We start from the raw sequence: 19242 nt of genomic DNA, 5'->3' as shown, positions 1-19242 counted from the left end.
GCAATAAAGTGAGTCATAATCTTTTTGTTGGTGCTCCACCTGGCGCCTTCAATGTGTAAAAAACTCAACATCTGTGAAACGCAATAAATCGAAGCACAATAAAACGAGGTATGCCTGCACTTCATTCCATGCATTACAGAGAACTTAATTGATATTTCATTTTTCCCCTAGGTAGGTGACAATGAAAAAAAATTGAGAAACATTGCTTTACACTAAAGTGTGTCATTAATGGCTTCCAAAGACGGGCTTTTCTTCTGATCTTGTTAGGTTTCAGGGGAACTTACCCATAAGCTGTTAGAGTAGTTGTGTCATGTAGCAAAGAACATTAATTAAAAAATGTGTTTGCAAGCTAGCAAATTCATTTTTAAATTTGCATGCTTATGAATATTTTAAATGTACATAAATATGATGTACAAAATTACTGTTCAACTGCAAACATTTTCTTTAAGATGTTTTGCTCTATTTTTACCTCTTTCTTCATTTCTCCCAGAACAGATCATTAATTTGAAGATGGAGAATCTAGTATGCCACAGTCATGAATATATAACGTATCTATAACAGATACGTACTAGAAATGCTAAAATAGATTTTTAGTTTCACATCACATTATTTTGTTTTCCGTTAAGCAATGCTTCAAAATGGTTTATATGGTGTATAATAGCAGCCTAATAAATATTTCTATGAGAATGCAATTTTTGGCCTTTTAAAATTTATATATTATATTTAAATATTAACAGTGCTTAAGAGAGGTTTTTAAATTATCTCAGAGAATGACAAAGTAATGATGTGAACTTTACATTAGTCGAAAATGAGGAGAGTTTATATGTGTGGGTTTACCATTTGCCCTTTCCTTCCATCATTTACGTGTAGAAACTTTTTTTCCACAATGAAAAACTTAACATCTTCTCACCTTTCCTCACCCTCAAACAAAGCACTCCAACAAACCAAAACCAAACACCAAACGTAATTGTATCCTTGTGTTTTGTCACGGGTATAAAGTAAGAAGGAAGCATGCATCTTAGACAGCTGTGGGCCATGCTGTCATAATGACATGTCTCTTGTGATATTGGTTCTTTGACTGATTAAACGGTTGTTCAGTTGTTTGAATGATGTCATTCTGTTACAGTTCCTCTGGCTATTTTGCTTTCATACAGCAAATGTGTTAAAAATTTAAGTCCCAGTTTGAACTTTTATTTATGCTGAGATCAGCCCTGTGGATTGCCTCATTATACCATGGCTGCAGGGGTGGCACTTCTGGGCAGGCAGCCAGCACTTTCTGGTCAGCAGGAACTATTTCAGTTCCATTTATAAAGCAAAAGAAAGGGATCTGGTTGACCTATAAGGACCAACTCTGCAAGAATTAATGCTAACCACAGTGATGATTAGTCACAGCTTGCCCATCTTCCTGAGAAAATAAAACATTCTTCAGAGATGTTTTTTCCTCTCCTTTAAATGAAAGCATCCATTCTTGCTCTCTTGTGAAAAAAAATAAAATTCCAGAGACTGTCATTAGACTTATTATCTAATAGAAATCTATAAAAGATGGCTTAAGGGATCCATGTGATACATGGTTTCTAAATCTTGAAAGAAAAGCAAGGTAAAAAAGGGGGGACTGCCGGCCCCACTCCAGTCTAATTCACCCAGTGTTTTCCTTTATATGCTGAAGGTGATCTTAAAGATGTCTCAGTTCTCCAGGTAGTTCTCACATGTCATGCAAACAAAGATGAACTGTGTGAAGTCAGCATTCCAAGACTGACAGTCAACCTTTGTACCGCTTACCAAGCCTCCTCCATCCCCCAGTCCATAAACTCAAACTAGTGAGCTTTGCCTTTTCTTTCCTCATTTCATTTGTGTTTTTGTTGTCTTTATTTGTTCTCTATTTCTTCTAGAACAAGATACTGCAAATTTAGTGTCATAATACAACACAAACATATTATCTTACAGTTCTGGAGGTCAGAAGTCCAAAATGGGTCTGACTGGGTTAACATCCTGGTATTGCCAGTGCTGCGTTCCTTTCTGGAGGATCTAGGTCTTGTTTTGTATTTCCCGGTTGTAGAGGTTACCCACATTCCTTGTCTTGTGGCCCCCTTTCATCTTCAAAGCCAGCAATGGCTGGTAGAGCCTTTCTCAGCCTGCATCATGCTGACACTGACTTTTTCTCTCCCTCTCCCACATTTAAGGGACTCTTGTGATTACACTGTGCCCACATGGATAATCCAAGATAATCTGTTTATTTGAAGGTCAAGTGATTCACAACCTTAATTCCATCTGCAACCTTAATTCCCCCTTGTCATGTAACATAAGGTTGTCTCAGGCTCTGGGGAATCACTATCACAGAATGTGGACCTCTTGGGGGGCATTATCCTGATTACCACAGTGTCTTTGACTGTCAGGCAGTAATGAAACAACTTGGGTTTCAACCATATCGATCTCCTCCTTGCTCAGTAAACTTGTTCCTTTTTTTACATTTAGGCAACTTTGCACAGACTCTATCTTCCAGGATCTCCTGTATCTTCCTCTCATCTCTATTCTCCTACTTGGCCACCTTTTCAACTGCCTGCCCCCCCACCATCAAAATTTTTATTTATCATCAATCACTTCTTTAGAGATGGCATTTCTGATTCTTCTACGCCGTTTGTTACATTCCTCTTATCCTACCCAGAGCACCCAAGTTCCATGTTGTTTCTGTCTCTTTTTACACATCATTCATTTATTCACCCATTCCACAAATATTTATTGAGGAATAACTATGTGTCAGGGGAACGGTGTATACTAGGAAACAAGATGGATAGGATCCCTGCCCCCATATTCCCCATATTTTACTAGAGGAGACAATAAATAATTAAGTGAATAAAATAACTTCAGATAGTGCAAGGATTGTGGAGCAAGAATGGATCAACATTAAATAGGAATCAGGAAGTCTCTAGAAGGAAACAGAGATAAAACATGGAGGATAAAAAGGAGGCCATGTGATGATCTGAGGGAAAAGCATTCCAGGCTGAAGGAACAGCAAATGTAAAGGCCTTGAGCTGGGAATGAGCTTGGGAGGTTGGAGGAAAGGATAGAAGACCAGTGAAGCTGTAGTGGAAGGACAGGGAGAAGGGAAGGGGATGAGGTTGGAGACAGAGTCAGGGGCCAGGTCATGTAGAACCTCTAAGCCATGGAAAAGACTTTGTATTTTATGCTATATGAAATGAAGAGCTATTGGAGGGTTTTAAAGCAGGGAGTTAACATAATTTGATTTAGATTTTAAAAAGATCACTCAGAATGGATTATTGGGTGGCAAGTTTGGAGGCAGAGAAACCAATTAGAAGGCTGGATGTCAGGATGGAGAAAACCACGAGGTGGACCAGGGAAGTGGTTAGAGGTGATGGGACATTGTAATTATCTCTTATCGGCAAAATAAAAAAATACCTACTGTATTTGTATTAAATGTATGCAATTTAGCCATTAACAAGAATGTTATGAGGACTGTGTAATAGTCTTTCTCCCTCTCTAGAAGCCTTGCAGTTCCTTGAGGATCGAGACTGGCATCTTTTCATCCCAAGGACTTAACTATGGTACCTGGTATAAATGAAGTATCTAAAAATGCTGAATGACATACATAAACTTGTCATCTGTAGTTATTTGGCTTTCATGAAGTAGGACATTTTAATCTGGCATTTACCTCTTTGCTCCATCAGCAGCTTGGATACTTGGTACAAAGTTGAAAAAAAAAACAATGGAGTAGCCCAGTCATAAACTTTGTACCAATCCTGAAATTTCTGAGGGGTATTTATCACTTTTGGGTTTTTTTTATGAATTAGATAAAAACGAAGCAGAAACCGACAGGCTTTTTTTTTTTTTTTTAAATCAAATTTATAATAATATTACAGTAAAAACAAAACTGACAATGGTTAAAAACTCGACATGGTAAAATTTGTTGCTGACTCAAAAATAATAGAATAAATCTCAGCAAAATGAAAATCTGCAAAATTTGATAAGGCAGATGGACTTGGAAGAAATAAGTCCTTGAAAAAAACCTTAATGGTTGAAGCTCCGATTGGCCAAAAAAATTTTTTTAATTAAAAAATAAAATTATTCAATGATTCAACTCTTTTTAAATAAGATTTTGAGGAAGAAGTTTGATTTTTTATGAAAACAATTCCAGGAAATGAAAATGAAAATAGGAACTACTTGAAATAGTTTAACTTCACCATATATAAAGTTGATCATTTATTGATTTGGTCAGCAATAAATTATGCAAGTCAAATAGGCCTGATAGACTTCTCTAGTTAATACTTTTTTGCTGAAAATTTATCGATGTTAAGATAATTATGATAAGAATGTTTGTATTCACAAACTTGTCAAAGAGTCACTAACCTATGGGTTTGAAATGGCTGCTATTAAAAAAATCCACTGGGTGAAAATATGAAGGCCAAATTGTCAGAATCAAAATGGTAAGCCTCAAAAAAGTTTTTAACATAAAAATGAATTTTAATTCGTATTTTCAAGTATATTTATTATACTATTAAAATAAAAATTTTAAAGTGCTTCTGAAGATGCACAAAGTAAAAACAAAAAAATCATCTATAATATTACCATCAAAACAATACCATTGTAAACCTTTAGTGTATTCCTTTTTTTAATGCATAGAATTTTAAAACATAGTTGTAATAATTTTTCATACTGATTTTTTCACTTAACATTAGATTATTAATATTTTTACATTATTACTTCATCTTTATAAATATGCTTTTTAAAGGCTGAGGGTAATTTACTCATGTTTGCTTTTGGTTGGCAGTTAAGGAGTTGCCAATTTTGTAGTAATATGTAAACAGTACTATATATTGTTTCCCATAAATATTTTTCTGTATTTATGATTATTTTGTTAGGCTAGATTCCAAGAAATGGAATTATAGGATCAAAGGACTCATTTTCTTTTAATTTAGAATAGAGAAAGAGATGGATTTTCATCAGTAATATCCTGACCAGAAATGAGACCAATGGAAAAGCAACTCAAACATCTAATAACAGTTGTAATTCAGCTATCTTGGAAGATTGTGGTCTTTAAAGGGAATCGGACAGTTTTTGTTCTAAAACTAATTTTTATTTTCATCAAACTAATAAATTCACGTAGTTTAAGAAATCAAATAGTGCTACAAGGCTAATGATGCATAACAGTGGTATCCAGCCCTATCGTTCCCCATCCTTCAGTCCCCAGGTTTAATTCTTTCACTATTTCCTTCTTGTTTCTAAATGATATCGTTAAAATGCGATTTCTTTTATTCATAAACTTTAGGCATTATCTATTAACTTTCTATTATGGAAGATAAGAATTTAAATAACACTTCCCTGTCACACATAAGCCTTCTTCTCATACCTCTCACATGTGTGGTTATATTGGCACATCCACATGCCTGTACACACACACACACACACACACACACACACACACAAACACAGACACACATCGCTCACATTTCTCTTACCTCTCTCCTCCTAACATATGTTACATCACCTTAATAACTTTCTAAGAAAAGATGTCTACAAGGGGAGTTTTTTAAAAACTTAACCTGTCTGAAAATACCTTTTTCCTACTCTTGCACTTGACTGATGGTTTGGCTGAGTTTTGACACTTAGGGTAAAGTATTTTTATCTTAGAATTTTGAAGACATTCCTCAGGTGTTCAGTGCTGCTGTTGAGAAGTCTGATGATATTCTGATTTCTATTGTTTTGTATGTGATCTGATCTTTCTTTCTGGGTGTTTTTATAATCTTCTCTTTATCCCTGATGTTTTGATATTTCACCAAGACATGGTTTGAAGATAATTTTTTCATTAGTTGTGCAAGAAATCTGTGAATATTCTATCTGGCAACCCTTTCATTTAATTCCATGAAAATTCTCTTGAATTATTATTTTTGGATCATTTTATTTCTGGAAGTCCTACTACATCTCCTGGATTAATCTTTAAGTTAAAAAGAAATTGCTTCTAATGTCTTTTTGTTCTGCCCAAATGGTGATTTCCTTGACTTCTAACTGTTCTAATACATTTTTTATTTATTGTCTCTAATTTTCAAGAACTCTTACTTGTTCTGTGTTCCTTTTTCATAGCATTCTGTTTTCGTGGATGCTCCATCTTCTCTCCCAAATAATAAAATTTTCTTGCTCTTTGTATTGTTTCTTCGTTCAAATTTTCTTTCCATCATGATAGAATCTTCCCTTAAAAGTCTAGTGTTCCATTGCTGTTTATATTAGACTGAAGCATAAAAAGCTGGTTAGACATTGTGTGTGTGTGTGTGTGTGTGTGTGTGTACACGCGCGTGCTCATGTGAGCATGTGTTGGGCACCTCTTTATATAAAGCTTCACTATAAAGTGCTGGGTAGAAACTGCTGCTTCATTTATGCTAACTTTCAACCAATCCCACTGTTTTCGGTCTCACTAGTCACCTTGGACTCAAAGAAAATCTTTTCCCCGGATATTGATCCTTGCCTAGGTGGTGTTTCTTTATTTATCTACCTGTTTGTTAGGTCCCTGTGACTTCCGGGGAGTCTGGACTTTCAATGTGCTTGATCTGCTGATTGCCCTTTATATCAGTCGTCTATTGCTGACTAACAAATTACCCTAAAACGAAATGGCTTAAAACAACACTTATTATCTTACAGTTAGTTCTGTGGGTCAGAAATCTGCATGCAGCTTTGCTGAGTTCACTGTTTCAGGGTCTTTCAAATGCTGCAATCAAAGTGTTGGGTGTGGCTGAAGTTATGTCTAGGCTCGACTAGGGAAAGATCCACTTTCAAGTGCTTGTTCGTAGGATCCAGTAGGGCAGGCAGCTCACAGCATTGCAACTTGCAGAGTGAGCAGGTGAGAAGAACCAGAAAGAGAGAGTATGAGCAAGATATACCTGTCTTTTATAACATAATCTCAAAGTGACATCCCATCACTCTTGCCATATTCTATTTTTAGAAGCAGTTCACAGGTCCAGTTCACATTCAAGGAAAGGAGATTTCACAAGGGAGTGAATACCAGGAGACGAGGGTCATTGGGAGACATCTTAGAAGGCTGCCTACCACATCCCTCCAGAGACACTCCTACTGCAAAGCCTCTGTCTCCTTGGTATAGTGAAGCTGGGCTTCTCAGACTCCACTGTGCACACAAATCACCTGGAGCCATGGTGAGCATACAGATTGGAATTTAGTATAGGGTGAGGCTTGAGATTCTGTAGTTCTCACTGGCTCCTGGTTGATGCCCATGGATGGTTGATGCTGCTGGTCCAGGATGACTCTTTGAATAGTGAGGTAGTAGAAGACCAATGTGCACCTTGGTTTGATCTGAAGAAATAACGTTTGGTCTCCTAAGAGGGGAGATCCATACATAAAAGATCATTGCTAGTCCGAAAACTTAACTATGTTAGTCACAAGTTCTAAAGTTTTTGGACCTCCCAATGCATTGCCTGAGAACTATGGAATCCAGACATGCCAAAAATCAGTATGCAGTCTGTTGGGTATAATACAAGTGCTAAGGAATTTCTTCTCCGAATTTCTTTTATAGAACTGCATCACCATGAGGAGGAGGAATGAATTTTTATGTGAATTTGGAAACGAAAATTTCAGGAATTGTTTGCTGAAAAGGGGGAGACACCCAAGTCTCTAAGGCCCCTCTGAGTGGTGGTGATAATTTGAGATAGAGAACTTAGGAGAATGGTCACTTAAAGGAGGTCACACTAGGACAGATTCCACTGTTAGTAGGGATTCTCAACTAGATGAGTTTTCCAAAGAAAATGTAGGAAGATTAGATAGAAAATTAGTGAGAGTCAGCAATATGAATTGTTCCTTTGGTGAGATAGAATGTCCTCTTGTTAGAACTAACTTTTTTGTATTTGGTGTTTTTGTCTTCTTCCTGCCTTCCCGACCCCACCCCTGGAAGTAGTATTATGGAGAGATTTATTTTTTTTCAAACTGTGGTAGAGAATATTGAAGATAATCAGGCATTTCTTACAGCATTTTATTTATTGTACTGCCACACACTCATTTTTCTTTATTTCCATTCTTATTTTTTTTCAAATTTCTGTTTAGTATGTGATTAGATCAATGGAGCACTTTAAAAAATTCAACTAGGGTTTTCAAATTACATTAGTTATTTTCCTACTCTGTATCTTGGCCAGATGATTTCTGTTGTAGATTGTCTTGGGTTTTTAAGTCATGTTGTGTAGATTCCACTCATGCCATGTAGACTCAACCCTTTTTCTTACTAGATTCTTCTCTGACAGAGCAGTCACTTCCCAATGCCATAAAGTGTTATTGATGTTGGACAATAAAAGACTCAGAATAGATAAGAGACTGAGGCTATATTTGCAATGTCATTCTATTGACCTTCAGTTGCACAGAGAATAAACTAAACAATGGAATGGAACCATCATGTAGTTTTTCTAATTTCTGTATTCCACTTGTTATCTGACTCCCTCCTTTCTCTGAAGCATCCTTTATCCTTATACCAACACTTAGAAAGTGCTGCCAAAAACTTAAAAGTGTCAAAAACTTAAAGCTTTGACACTGTAAGGTGGTCCTCAAGTCAAGGCAGACTGTATATGTGTTGTTCTTTAAAATTGTTCCCTGTTTGAACAATGGTAACTGCAACAATATGTTCCATCTCATATGCTATTCAAAATATGACCTTGATGCTCCTCTAACGAAGAAATGAGGTCTATGTGCCCACCCTCCAAGCTGGGTGTGCTTCTAACTCCTTTACAACCAATAATGGAGCAAAATTGATATTACATGACTCAGATCTGAGGCTTGGTCAGAAAAAGTGACGTAACTCCTGCCTTGTACTAGAGCCCTGACCTGCCCTGACCTGAACTCACCATGCTGTGAGGGAGCCCTACGTAGCCCATATGTAGAGACCATGTGGAGAAACCTTAAAACTACCTGAAGAGAGAGAAAGTCCAGACTAGCCTCTGGTTGCTCCAGCCCCCTGCTGTTCTGGCTCCACCTACCGTCTGATTGCCATTGATGAGAAGAAACTGAGCCAGAAATGCCCAGCCAGCAGCTCTGTAAATTCCTGACCCATAGAAACCATCAGAGATAGTACAATGATTGCTGTTATTTTGAACTCTAAGTTACGGGGAGATTTGTTATACCGTAGTAGTAACTGGAATATTCCCTATAATAGGTGAGAATGAGTTAAAGCAGTTCTATCAGTGAAGTTTTCTTAGTTAAGAGAGAAACTGACTCTGGGCAACTGAAGCAAAATTGATAAGATAAATGTCCAAATTAAGAAATTAGAAAAATCAGATTAAAAGAAAATGAAAGGAGGGAGATCAAGATAAAGAGCAGAAATCAGTGAAATTGAAAACAAATATAGTGACTCATAAAGCCAAAAACGGAGCCTTTGAGAAAGCTAATAGGTACATCTCTAGTAGGACTGATTAAGAAAAAGAAGAAAAAACACCAATAAACAAAATTAAGAATGAGGAACGCTAGAACCCCCAGAGATTAAAGAGATAATAATATAAACAACTTTATTTCAATAAATTTGTAAACTTATACAACATGAGTAATTTTCTAGAATAATAATTTATCATGCTAACTCAGGAAGAGTAAGAAAGGCTCTAAATCTGTAATGACCAATGTGGTTACTGCTAGTCACATGTGACTTTTGACGCTTGAAATATGGCTAGTGCAACTCAGGGACTAAATTTTAAATTTAATTTTAAATAATTTAAATTTAAAAATCAGAACAGTATAAAATATTTTTTCTGTTAAACACAACTTGACTCTTTTGGTAGGACTATACTTATATTTCACTTTAGCCACTGCATCTTCTAAGATGTTATTGCATTGTACTGCGCTGTATTTCTAGTATTGCACATAAACATATCACTGATTTGTTGGTATCAATGGTTTCATTCAGTTTGAATGACTGATTTCTATGCACAGCTATCATGGTGTTTATTTGAATATTTTATGAAGACATACAATGAGAAGATGACTTACCTAATGATGCCTATGTGAGTCATAATTGGTAATTAAATTGAAATGCTTCTTGTTTACTTATAATGTAATTATTTTTCTAGTTAAAAAATAAGTATAGACAATTTTTGGAATTTACAATAAAGGCAAACTTTGATGCAGAATTGGGGGATGATATAGACGCTAGTACTACAGCCAGAACAGTAAAGAAAAAAAGAGCCTGGAAGAAGGTACATCATAAATATCATGATGAATAACAATTGCAATTTGCTGTGGCAGAGGGAACTGACAAAGCTGTTTGTTGACATGTGATGATGTCACTTCTCTGTGACATATATGCTGTGTATTCTTGTGTTTTAAATATTTGTTTTCATTTCTAATAGGTGAGTATCAGTAAATATAGCCCATAAAAAAGCACTCTGGTAAAGTTTAAGTGGAATGTTATTGTGGTATTTGGAACTAGCAATATTCATTAGAACATTTTAAAATGAGGAATGATCTTACATGTTTTTAATTAGCCTTAGCTTTAAGGAAACTCCATCTTTTTTTCCTTTCTCATTTTTCACAATACCTCTCCTTCAGCCAGGTCCTTATATACTGCAGTGCCTCACTTGGCCTATTTTACTTGATCTTGGGATTAGAAGACTAATATTTAGGCTCTTTCTTCCTTTATTCACATTGAGATTGACCTATCCTGTGTTCGGTTTCCCAGGGCCCTGGTGTTAGTGGAAGATAAGGGTTAATGAGGTAGCTTTCCCAGGAAATAATTTGCTTTTTTTAACACATGACTTTTGAAGACACAGTCACTTCATTCAATAGAATTATTATTTTGGTCAGCGGAATGAGGAAGGTGGAATAGGTAGAAATCCTCTGAGTCTGAGAATTTTTACAGACTGAGCCATAAATTCCACAGGGTTAACAAATAAGGCTCCTTGGAATGACAGCAGCAAAAGGCAATTTCCACTGCTGCTACAGCACTCAGGGACCGTCCAACAGATGCCTCTCAGCATCCTCCTCTGGCACTGATGAGACCAACACACTTCCAGGGACCAGTGGTGCGGCTGGGGATTGACCTGCATTAGCGCTTCATAGTCTATGATAGTTACCCACAAAGCCTTACGGGAAGGAAGTGGCCTTTAAAATACATCAGGTTGGGCTGGCCCGGTGGCTCAGGTGGTTAGCGCTCCATGCTCCTAACTCCGAAAGTTGTCGGTTCGATTCCCACATGGGCCAGTGGGCTCTCAACCACAAGGTTGCCAGTTCAATTCCTCAAGTCCCGCAAGGGATGGTGGGCAGTGCCCCCTGCAACTAGTAACACAAGACTGAACTAAGTAACACAACTAAGACTGAAAGGACAACAACTTGAAGCTGAATGGCACCCTCCACAACTAAGATTGAAAGGACAACAACTTGACTTGGAAAAAAGTCCTGGAAGTACACACTGTTCCCCAATAAAGTCCTGTTCCCTTTCCCCAATAAAATCTAAAAAAAAAAAAAAGTACATCAGGTTTATGACACAGGTTATTTTATTCCGACACAGGCATTATCATGGAAGAGAGGGTCTTATTTTCTTTGCAATGGTTTATTTCCGCTTCCACTCTTCTCCTTTTCAGATTTAAATGGTAGTCTCCTCTCTCTGTGTGTGTCTTTTTAAAACACACTTTACTTTTTTAGAGCAGTTTTAGGTTCACAGCAAAATTGAACAGAAAGTAGAGTTCCCACATATCTTAGATCCCCATAAACACACATAGCCTCCCCCACCACCATGGTAGATTTGTTACTATTGATGAACCTATATTGATACATCATAATCACAGTCCATAGTTTCTATTAGGGTTCACTCTTGGTGTTGTACATTTGACATGTATTCACAGTAGTAGTATACTGAACATTTTCACTGCCCTAAAAAGCCTCTGTGCTTTGCCTTTACATCCCTCCCTCCCCCTAGCCCCTGGCAAATTATATTTATACTGTCTCCACAATTTTACATTTTCCAGAATGTCATATAGTTAAACCATAGAATATAGCCTTTTCAGAGTGGTATTCTCTTTTATGATTTTTCTGCCTTATAGACTGTTCATATTGGCCTTATTTCACCCATGCAGAAGCAGATGGTGGTGGTTGATACATAAAATTAAAAAGCAAGCAACAGAGTGTAGCTTGGGGAATTCTTTCATCAGTATCACAAAGGGTGATAAAACCCTGAAAGAGGAAAGAAAAGAGGACCACTGTGGTTAGAGAACTGTGTTTAGAGGGTGGCAAGAGAGCCTTGGAAAGAGAAGCGGGGCCTGTGGTTGGTGTAGGGCTTTGCAGGTCAGGGTAAAGCATTAGATATTTTTCAAAGCGCAATAAGAAGGTATTTGAAGATTTGAGCAGAGTGATCAGATCTCATTTGCATTAAAAAAAAAAAGAACAGGACCGCCTGGTGGCTCAGGTGGTTAGAGCTCCATGCTCCTAACTCCGAAGACTGCTGGTTCGATTCCCACATGGGCCAGTGGGCTCGCAACCACAAGGTTGCCGGTTCAACTCCTCGAGTCCCACAAGGGATGGTGGGCTGCGCCCCCTGCAACTAGCAACGGCACCTGGACCTGGAGCTGAGCTACGTCCTCCACAACTAAGACTGAAAGGACAACTTGAAGTTGAACAGCACCCTCCACAACTAAGACTGAAAGGACAACAACTTGACTTGGGGAAAAAGGCCTAGAAGTATACACTGTTCCCCAATAAAGTCCTGTTCCCCTTCCCCAATAAAATCTTTAAAAAAAAAGAACACTGACTTCTGGGAGAAGCAACTGTAGGTGGATACAAGGAGCAGTCCTTCTGTTAGGGAACTATTATAGTAGCCCAGACCACCTTTTGGTCTAGAGTACCTAATAGCAATGCTGATGGTGAGAAGCATATAGGCTAAAGGCATATTATAAAGGTAGAATAGCTCAGCTTTGTTAATGGATTGAATGGGGGTATACAAGACAGAGAGGAGGAAGGGAGGGTGGGAGAGAACACACCTAATTCTAATTTGCTGTTTTCTGGAACTGGCAGATTTACCAACAGTAAAGATCGAAATGGGGAAGGTGTGTGTGTGAGTGAGACGGAATGGGGGAGTGTTGCACATATAAACTAGTCTTACATATTACATTTCTCCCAACATTTTATACTGAACATTTTCAAACAGCAAATTGGAAATAATTTTACAGTGAATGCCCTTATACAACATCTACAACTAACATTTTACTATACTTCTATCCATTTGTCCATGACTCCATCCATCAGCCTAACTTACTTTAGTAATGCATTTTAATTGCAGACATTAGTGCACTTTCTTCTGCATAACTCAGCACATGTCATTTGCTTCGTTTTTTCTTTTGATGTAAAATTTACATACAAGGTGAAACGCACCAACCTTAAGTGTGCATTCACTGAGTTTTGACACATGCATACATCTGTCTACATCTTAAATCTGAGATGCCTAAATGACATCAAAGGGGCATCATCAAAAGGGTTGCTAGATGTAGGAATCTGAAATGTAAATTTGGCAAGCTTCAGAAAACAGGTCTACTTAAACTATAGGATTGGACGAAATCACCCAAGGGGAGCAGAGGGAAGAAACATGGGCTGTGTCCTCCAAGCGTCCATCGTTTATAGAGTTCTGCCGAGTGGGAGAGCGGGACCGTGGGAAGGTGAGGGGTTGTGCTAACCGAAGCCAAGTTGGCCTAGCCTGGGGTCCTGAAGAGCCGGTACGTTCCGCGCCGTGGGGCGGTTCTCGGTAACCATCAAAGGTGACTTGAGGTGTCACTAGGTGCGGGGGAGCAGGCCTGGCGAGGGGGGCGTGGAGGGTGCTCCCGGTCGGAGGCGGGAAGGTCAGCTGGGGAGACGGGAAGGGGAAAAGGGAAGAGGTGTGTCGAGGAGGTTTCGAAATAGGGGAAAGGGGATGAAGGGACGAAGCGAGCAGCGGAGGAAAGGAAGGGGCGCGGGGAGGGGAGGGGCGGGGCAGGGAGACGCGGGAGCGGGGAGGGGGCGGAGTCGCCGCTGCGGCCGGCGGAGGGGCGGGCGGAGGAAGGGGGGTGTGTGCGCGGGTCACATGGTCGCGGCTGCCCTCCCCGTCAGCCGCCTTCTCCGCCGCGGTGCGCTGGCTGCAGGAAGCCGCCGCGCCACCGCTTTTGTTGTCAGGGACTCCGCGAGGAGCGCCGCTCGCCGGCTGCCGCTGCCTCTTACTGCAGCCCGCTCTCCGGCCGCGGGTCCCGGGCGCTCCGCCCGCCCTGCCCATGAGGGGGCCCCGCGACCACCGCTGCCTCCAGTCCGGGGCGGCGCAGCGCTGAGGCGGAGGCGGCGCTGCCCTCTCTGCGGGAAGCGGGCGGCCTCGGCCCCCCCTCCCCCCGAGGGCACCATGGAGGTGAATGCAGGTAAGAGTCGGACTGCGGTGGGTCCGGGACGGCGGAGAGGGCGCTCGGAGCCCGCTGGGGCACTTCGGGGGGCGGCGGTCGGGGGTTGTCCCTAGGGCGGACGGGGTGGGCTGCTGCGCTCTTCCTGTCCACCACGGGCTCGGCTCCCGTCGCTCACCGGGTCGCCCTACCGGATCCCTGCAACGCCGCAGCGCGGCCCGGCGGTGCCGGCCCGGCCCCCCCCTCACATGGCCGGGCCGCGCGAGCCACGTGCGCGCTGTGTTTACGTTCGGCGGCGCACGGGCGCCGGTTGGCTGGGCGGGCGCGTGACGCGGCATTACATAATGGGCACTGAGGCGGCGGCGGCGGGCGGGGACACGTGAGGCCGCTCGGCTCCGTGACCCACATTCCCCGGGGCCGCAGGGACACGTGGGGGCGGGTACGCGCGCGCGCGCGCCGGCGGGAAGCGCCGCAGCCTCTCGGGAGGCCCCGCCCCTTTGGAACTCTCCGAGCTGTGACGTGGGCGCGATTCCCTCCTCCCCCGCGGGGTTGCACACTGCGGAGGAGGCGGCGCGTGCGCGGGCGGTGAACCCAGCCGCTCGGCGGCCTTGGGGCGGCCGCGGATGCCGCAGTGCACCCGCAGAGGATCGCGCGGCCGGGAGGTTACCCGATGGTCGGAGCCGGGGCAATGCGGACAGACTGGCCGCAGACCCTGCGGATACCGGGGAAGAAGTGCGGGGCCAAGGCACGCCCTGGGCGGAAGGGGGTGCTTGGGGCAGGCGTGGGGCTTCCCCGACGCGAGATCCTTGGAGGAGTCCGAAGTGCTAAAATCCCGAGCAACACCAAGCAGATGGAATTACACTCGCCTTTGTTATGATGCTGCTTACTGTTTCAAAAAGTAAAAATGGTTTCCTCTAGGACGTGATCTACCGTACATACCTTCAGTCATAAAAAACGGCCTGAAAATCCCCTTGGGCTGGGAGCCGTACAGTAAACGGGTTACACCCATAGCTAATCATTCAGCTCACGTGTGGTCCAGATGACTCAGGTTGCCTGAGTGACTCTGAGACCTTATGTAAGACTGGCCATTGTTCATTTCAGTTAAGTTTTTTAAACCCATGGGTTGCTGACCTTGCCTGAACCTGATCAACGGAATTTGGCTTTATAAATCTTTTTCTTGTTAGATTTCCTGTTACAATGCCACAGAACAATACTTTGCTCCCTTCTCCCATTTTGTCTGCCCACAAACAACTGATGTCCTTTATACCTGAAGCCAATGACGTTACAGAAGAAATCAGTTTTTATTTTTTAAATTATATGCTGTAAACACCATGCCTTGATAACAAATGTGGATTTTCCACCAACAGTAAAAATAAAGTCATTTTCTAACTGTTTGAACTGCCTATGGGCCTACTTACTTAGCCTTTGAGAATATTTTTAAAAATTGGGTAACTCATGGAATTAAACGTTTACTTCTTTGGAGATTATCAGATTTAACCTCTTCTAACCTAGGCTTTAGCATGAACAGATTCTTTCAGCTTTGCAACCTCATATATAGACAGACACAGGTGATTAGAAAGTTTTTCTCTGGTTTGAACCTTTCTGGAACAATATCACTGATCTTAATCTTGTCTTTTGGAGCTACAAATTGTAAAACGTTTGGAGGACGGTTACCCCTTCTCCCTACCTCTGTTCTTCCATTTCCAGTTCTCATCCCTTGGTCTTTACACTTTTAAAAAAAAATCATCATCCTTGTTGTCCTTGGGGCTGTTGCACTCAGAAGTGAACAGGCTCCTGCAGAAATGGTTGGACGCTTACCAAGTTCTAAGTTTTGGATTCTGCTGCAAATGAATTCTCTGGCAGGCTTAGCTTTTGTGGTATATTGCTTTGCTGACTCACAGTAACCTTGCAATCAGTTAGGACCTATTCATATGAACTGTTCTGAAGTTAGGTTTCAATTGTGAGGACAATTGACCTGAAGTGTAGGACTTTTCAGTTATTTTTCTTAAATTTTCTCTTGTTCCTTTAGGTTCCAAATTCAAGCTGTCACAGGCTGTGAGTCAGTATATTAACAATTTATTTCTGCCATGTATGTGTCAGAGGGAGCTTTGACAAACATGCCCTTTAACTTCAAATTGTTGTAAATATTGACTTGGGTGGGGCCACATTCAGTGTTGCATGGCATACCTTTGACCCTTCCCTTTGGTTTGATATCATTGTATTAGTCAGTACACATTCAACTAGTGACCGTTTTATCTTAACTGCCCTATAATTCAAGACATATTGTCTTTGCCCTCTCTATGACTAATACACATGTGAAATACAAGTGGTAGAAATTGGTGCATGCATTTTTGTCACAGATAGCTTTTGATTGAGTATACGAGGTCCTTTAACCCATTGCATAAACTTATTAACCATGGTTGTAATTCATGTTTTAAAAATTAGGACAATATTCCCACATAGTTCATTCATATCTTTACAAATCTGCATTCTATGTTTCTCCAAACTTGGAAAGAAAAGAGAGGGAGGGAGGTAAGGGTAAAAAAATCTTTATTTGGGGAGAGAAACAGCATGATAATGGGTCAGAGTGAAGTAAGAAGTCAGTGGAATTAAGGGATTCAGAAGGTAGTGTGGAAATAACCTATAGAGAAACGAATGAGTCCATATGACACTTCAAAATTGAGGGAAAGAAGAAAGGATGGGGGGGATTAGTTTTGTTTGAACTCTTCTGATTGAACTTTCCCAGTAAAATGATGGCAAGATAATATTAATAATCACCGGTATCTGTTGAGCATTTACTGTGTGTGAGGCCCTTTGCATGTGTTACTACTTTGATACCTCACATTAATTCTGTGAAGGAAGGTGCCGTCATCACCATTTGAAGATGAGGGGCTCAGTAAATTGAAGTTAAGTAACTTACGCAGGCAGGTGGTAGAGCCAGATTTTGAACCCCCAGAGTCCATTTGGAGAGCACACGCTAACTACTGTGCTCTAGTAAGTTTAAGCCTACATAATGCGTGAAGGTATATGCACAAGTTGGTAGTCCTGTCTTCTTGGGGGTGAAGGAAATACAATGTGGACCGACTCAGTTTACAGTGGTATAGTATTGGGTCATAGCTGGTGGAAAAGGGCGGGTGTCAGCAGAGCCTCCCGATTTCATCATTCCACTTTTTAAAATCTTGTTGCTGGTCAGTCTGTTTTTTCCCCAGACACAAGATTACACTTGTCCCCCACCCCCAACTAGGAGACAAACACTGTTTTACAAAATAAGACCTTTTTGTTTTTTGTCACCTCGTTGTTTTCCGAAATAACCTCTTACATGGTACATCATTTAATAATTTACATATTCTTCAAGACCCCACTTACTGTCACCTTAGCTTTGTTTGCCTCTCTTGATCTCTGCCCTATATAGTGGGCTCTTGTGTGATCCTTAGCAGTTCACAACAATATGTATGAAAATTGCTCACATTGCACTGAAATGAATGGTTAACACAGCTGTTTCCCCAGTTGGCCTATAAAGCTTTTCAGGTAAGGGACCAGGCTGTTCTCTGGAGCCCTGACACTCAGGACACAGTTGGAAGTTTAGTGTTTCAATCAGTATTTCTACATTACCATCCTGTGAGTAGAAATTATTAATAACATTTAGAAATGAGAAAACTAAAGGTTTTTGATGGTAAAATGTTTTGCTCTTAAGTCACAGGCAAAAGAATACAAGTCATGACTTGAATTCAAGTGTGTTTTCTAGGATGGTGGACCGTGGGAGTGGGAGCATTTTGATGATAGGCAACCCTAGAATTGGGGTAAGAAAGCTCCAATATACACAGGGACAGTAAGTACTTCCCAGTAGGACACAATTGGATATTGACTTTTGGCTTGTCTGAAGTTGACCACTGGGTAAGCCCTAGCCTGGGAATCTGGCGGATCTCCAGGGTCCTTTTCAACTAAAAATAGAGAAGACTCGGCCTCCGCTAATTTTAGCTTGAGGTATCTAACAAGTACATTCTGCCTGTTTCTGGAGGTGTTGGGACTTGCTGGTTCCGGGGATTTTTACCTTTTTTGCTTTATCATCAAAAATTGTGCGTGTAAGAAGCACTCTGATAAGCCCTTTTTATGAATGCCATTTTGTTTTAGTCTTGTAATAACTCTGGCAGATATTCCCATTTTATAGAAGATGACTCAGGTGTAGAGATATTGAAAGTGACTTGCTTGCCCAGGTCTTCTCAGTAAGACATAATAGTCTGTCCTCAGGAATTAGACAGCCTTAACTTTCAACCGTGGCCCTGCCACTCAGTAGCTGTGTTACTTAACCTCTCTGAGCTCTGAGTTCCTCAGCTATAAAATGGGATACTGGCAATTCACAGGATTCTTGTGAGGAGGAAATGTGATGTGAAATTGTGTTATATTCTTGACATTCATTAAGTACTTGGTGTTTTGTAGTTTTCACTTTCTTTATTGGGTTGAGGAACTACTAGGTGTACTCTGTACTTTCTAGGAAATTAAAGTTTAACCCATTTGGGTTGCTAATCATCAGGTCGGTAGACTGGTGTTTAGTAGCAAGAGTAGATGGCTGACAACCAAGTCAGTGTAGAAGGTCTTGCTAGGAGAATGTAGCTGCTAGTAAATGGGTCATCTTTGACTCCATGGAGCCTGGCACAAATTTTTGTTATAAATGATGCCTGAAAGATAGGAATAGGATGTTAACCGGATTGATGATAGCCCAGTAATTTTTCTTAGGTTTGATTTTGGAGCTTCTGTAAAGGAAGGTGGGTGTGTATGGGGTAATAACAATACCTTCCATTGCCTAGTCAGTGCTTTAAACTAGTTCTTAAGCCATCGGGATAGCGCTGAAGTTTTTTTCTAAGTTGAGGTAGTCTGAAGACCTTGTAAACATAAATGGCTGACTCCGATCCTG

At 40.8% G+C, this 19242-nt stretch overlaps 1 protein-coding gene across 15 annotated transcripts in view; it reads left to right on the top strand.

Moving 5' to 3' along the window:
• The first annotated feature begins 14024 nt into the window (after nucleotides 1-14024).
• Nucleotides 14025-19242, top strand: part of NR1D2 (nuclear receptor subfamily 1 group D member 2) — a 120086-nt gene continuing 114868 nt past the window's right edge. For 7 of the 15 annotated variants that reach the window (XR_012489648.1, XR_012489642.1, XR_012489643.1 and 4 more), the window contains exon 1: nucleotides 14025-14351. Coding sequence is in view for 4 of the 15 variants with exons in the window: in XM_074312749.1 (XP_074168850.1) it covers nucleotides 14030-14351 (322 nt within the window). In the remaining 11 variants the exon portion in view is untranslated. The remainder of the gene's footprint in view (nucleotides 14352-19242) is intronic. The other 8 variants (XR_012489651.1, XR_012489650.1, XR_012489649.1 and 5 more) reach the window with 2 other exon arrangements.

The sequence above is a fragment of the Rhinolophus sinicus genome, linkage group LG10, assembly GCF_036562045.2.
Source record: "Rhinolophus sinicus isolate RSC01 linkage group LG10, ASM3656204v1, whole genome shotgun sequence".
Lineage (NCBI taxonomy): Eukaryota > Metazoa > Chordata > Mammalia > Chiroptera > Rhinolophidae > Rhinolophus > Rhinolophus sinicus.
This window is presented reverse-complemented; position numbering and strand designations above follow the sequence as displayed.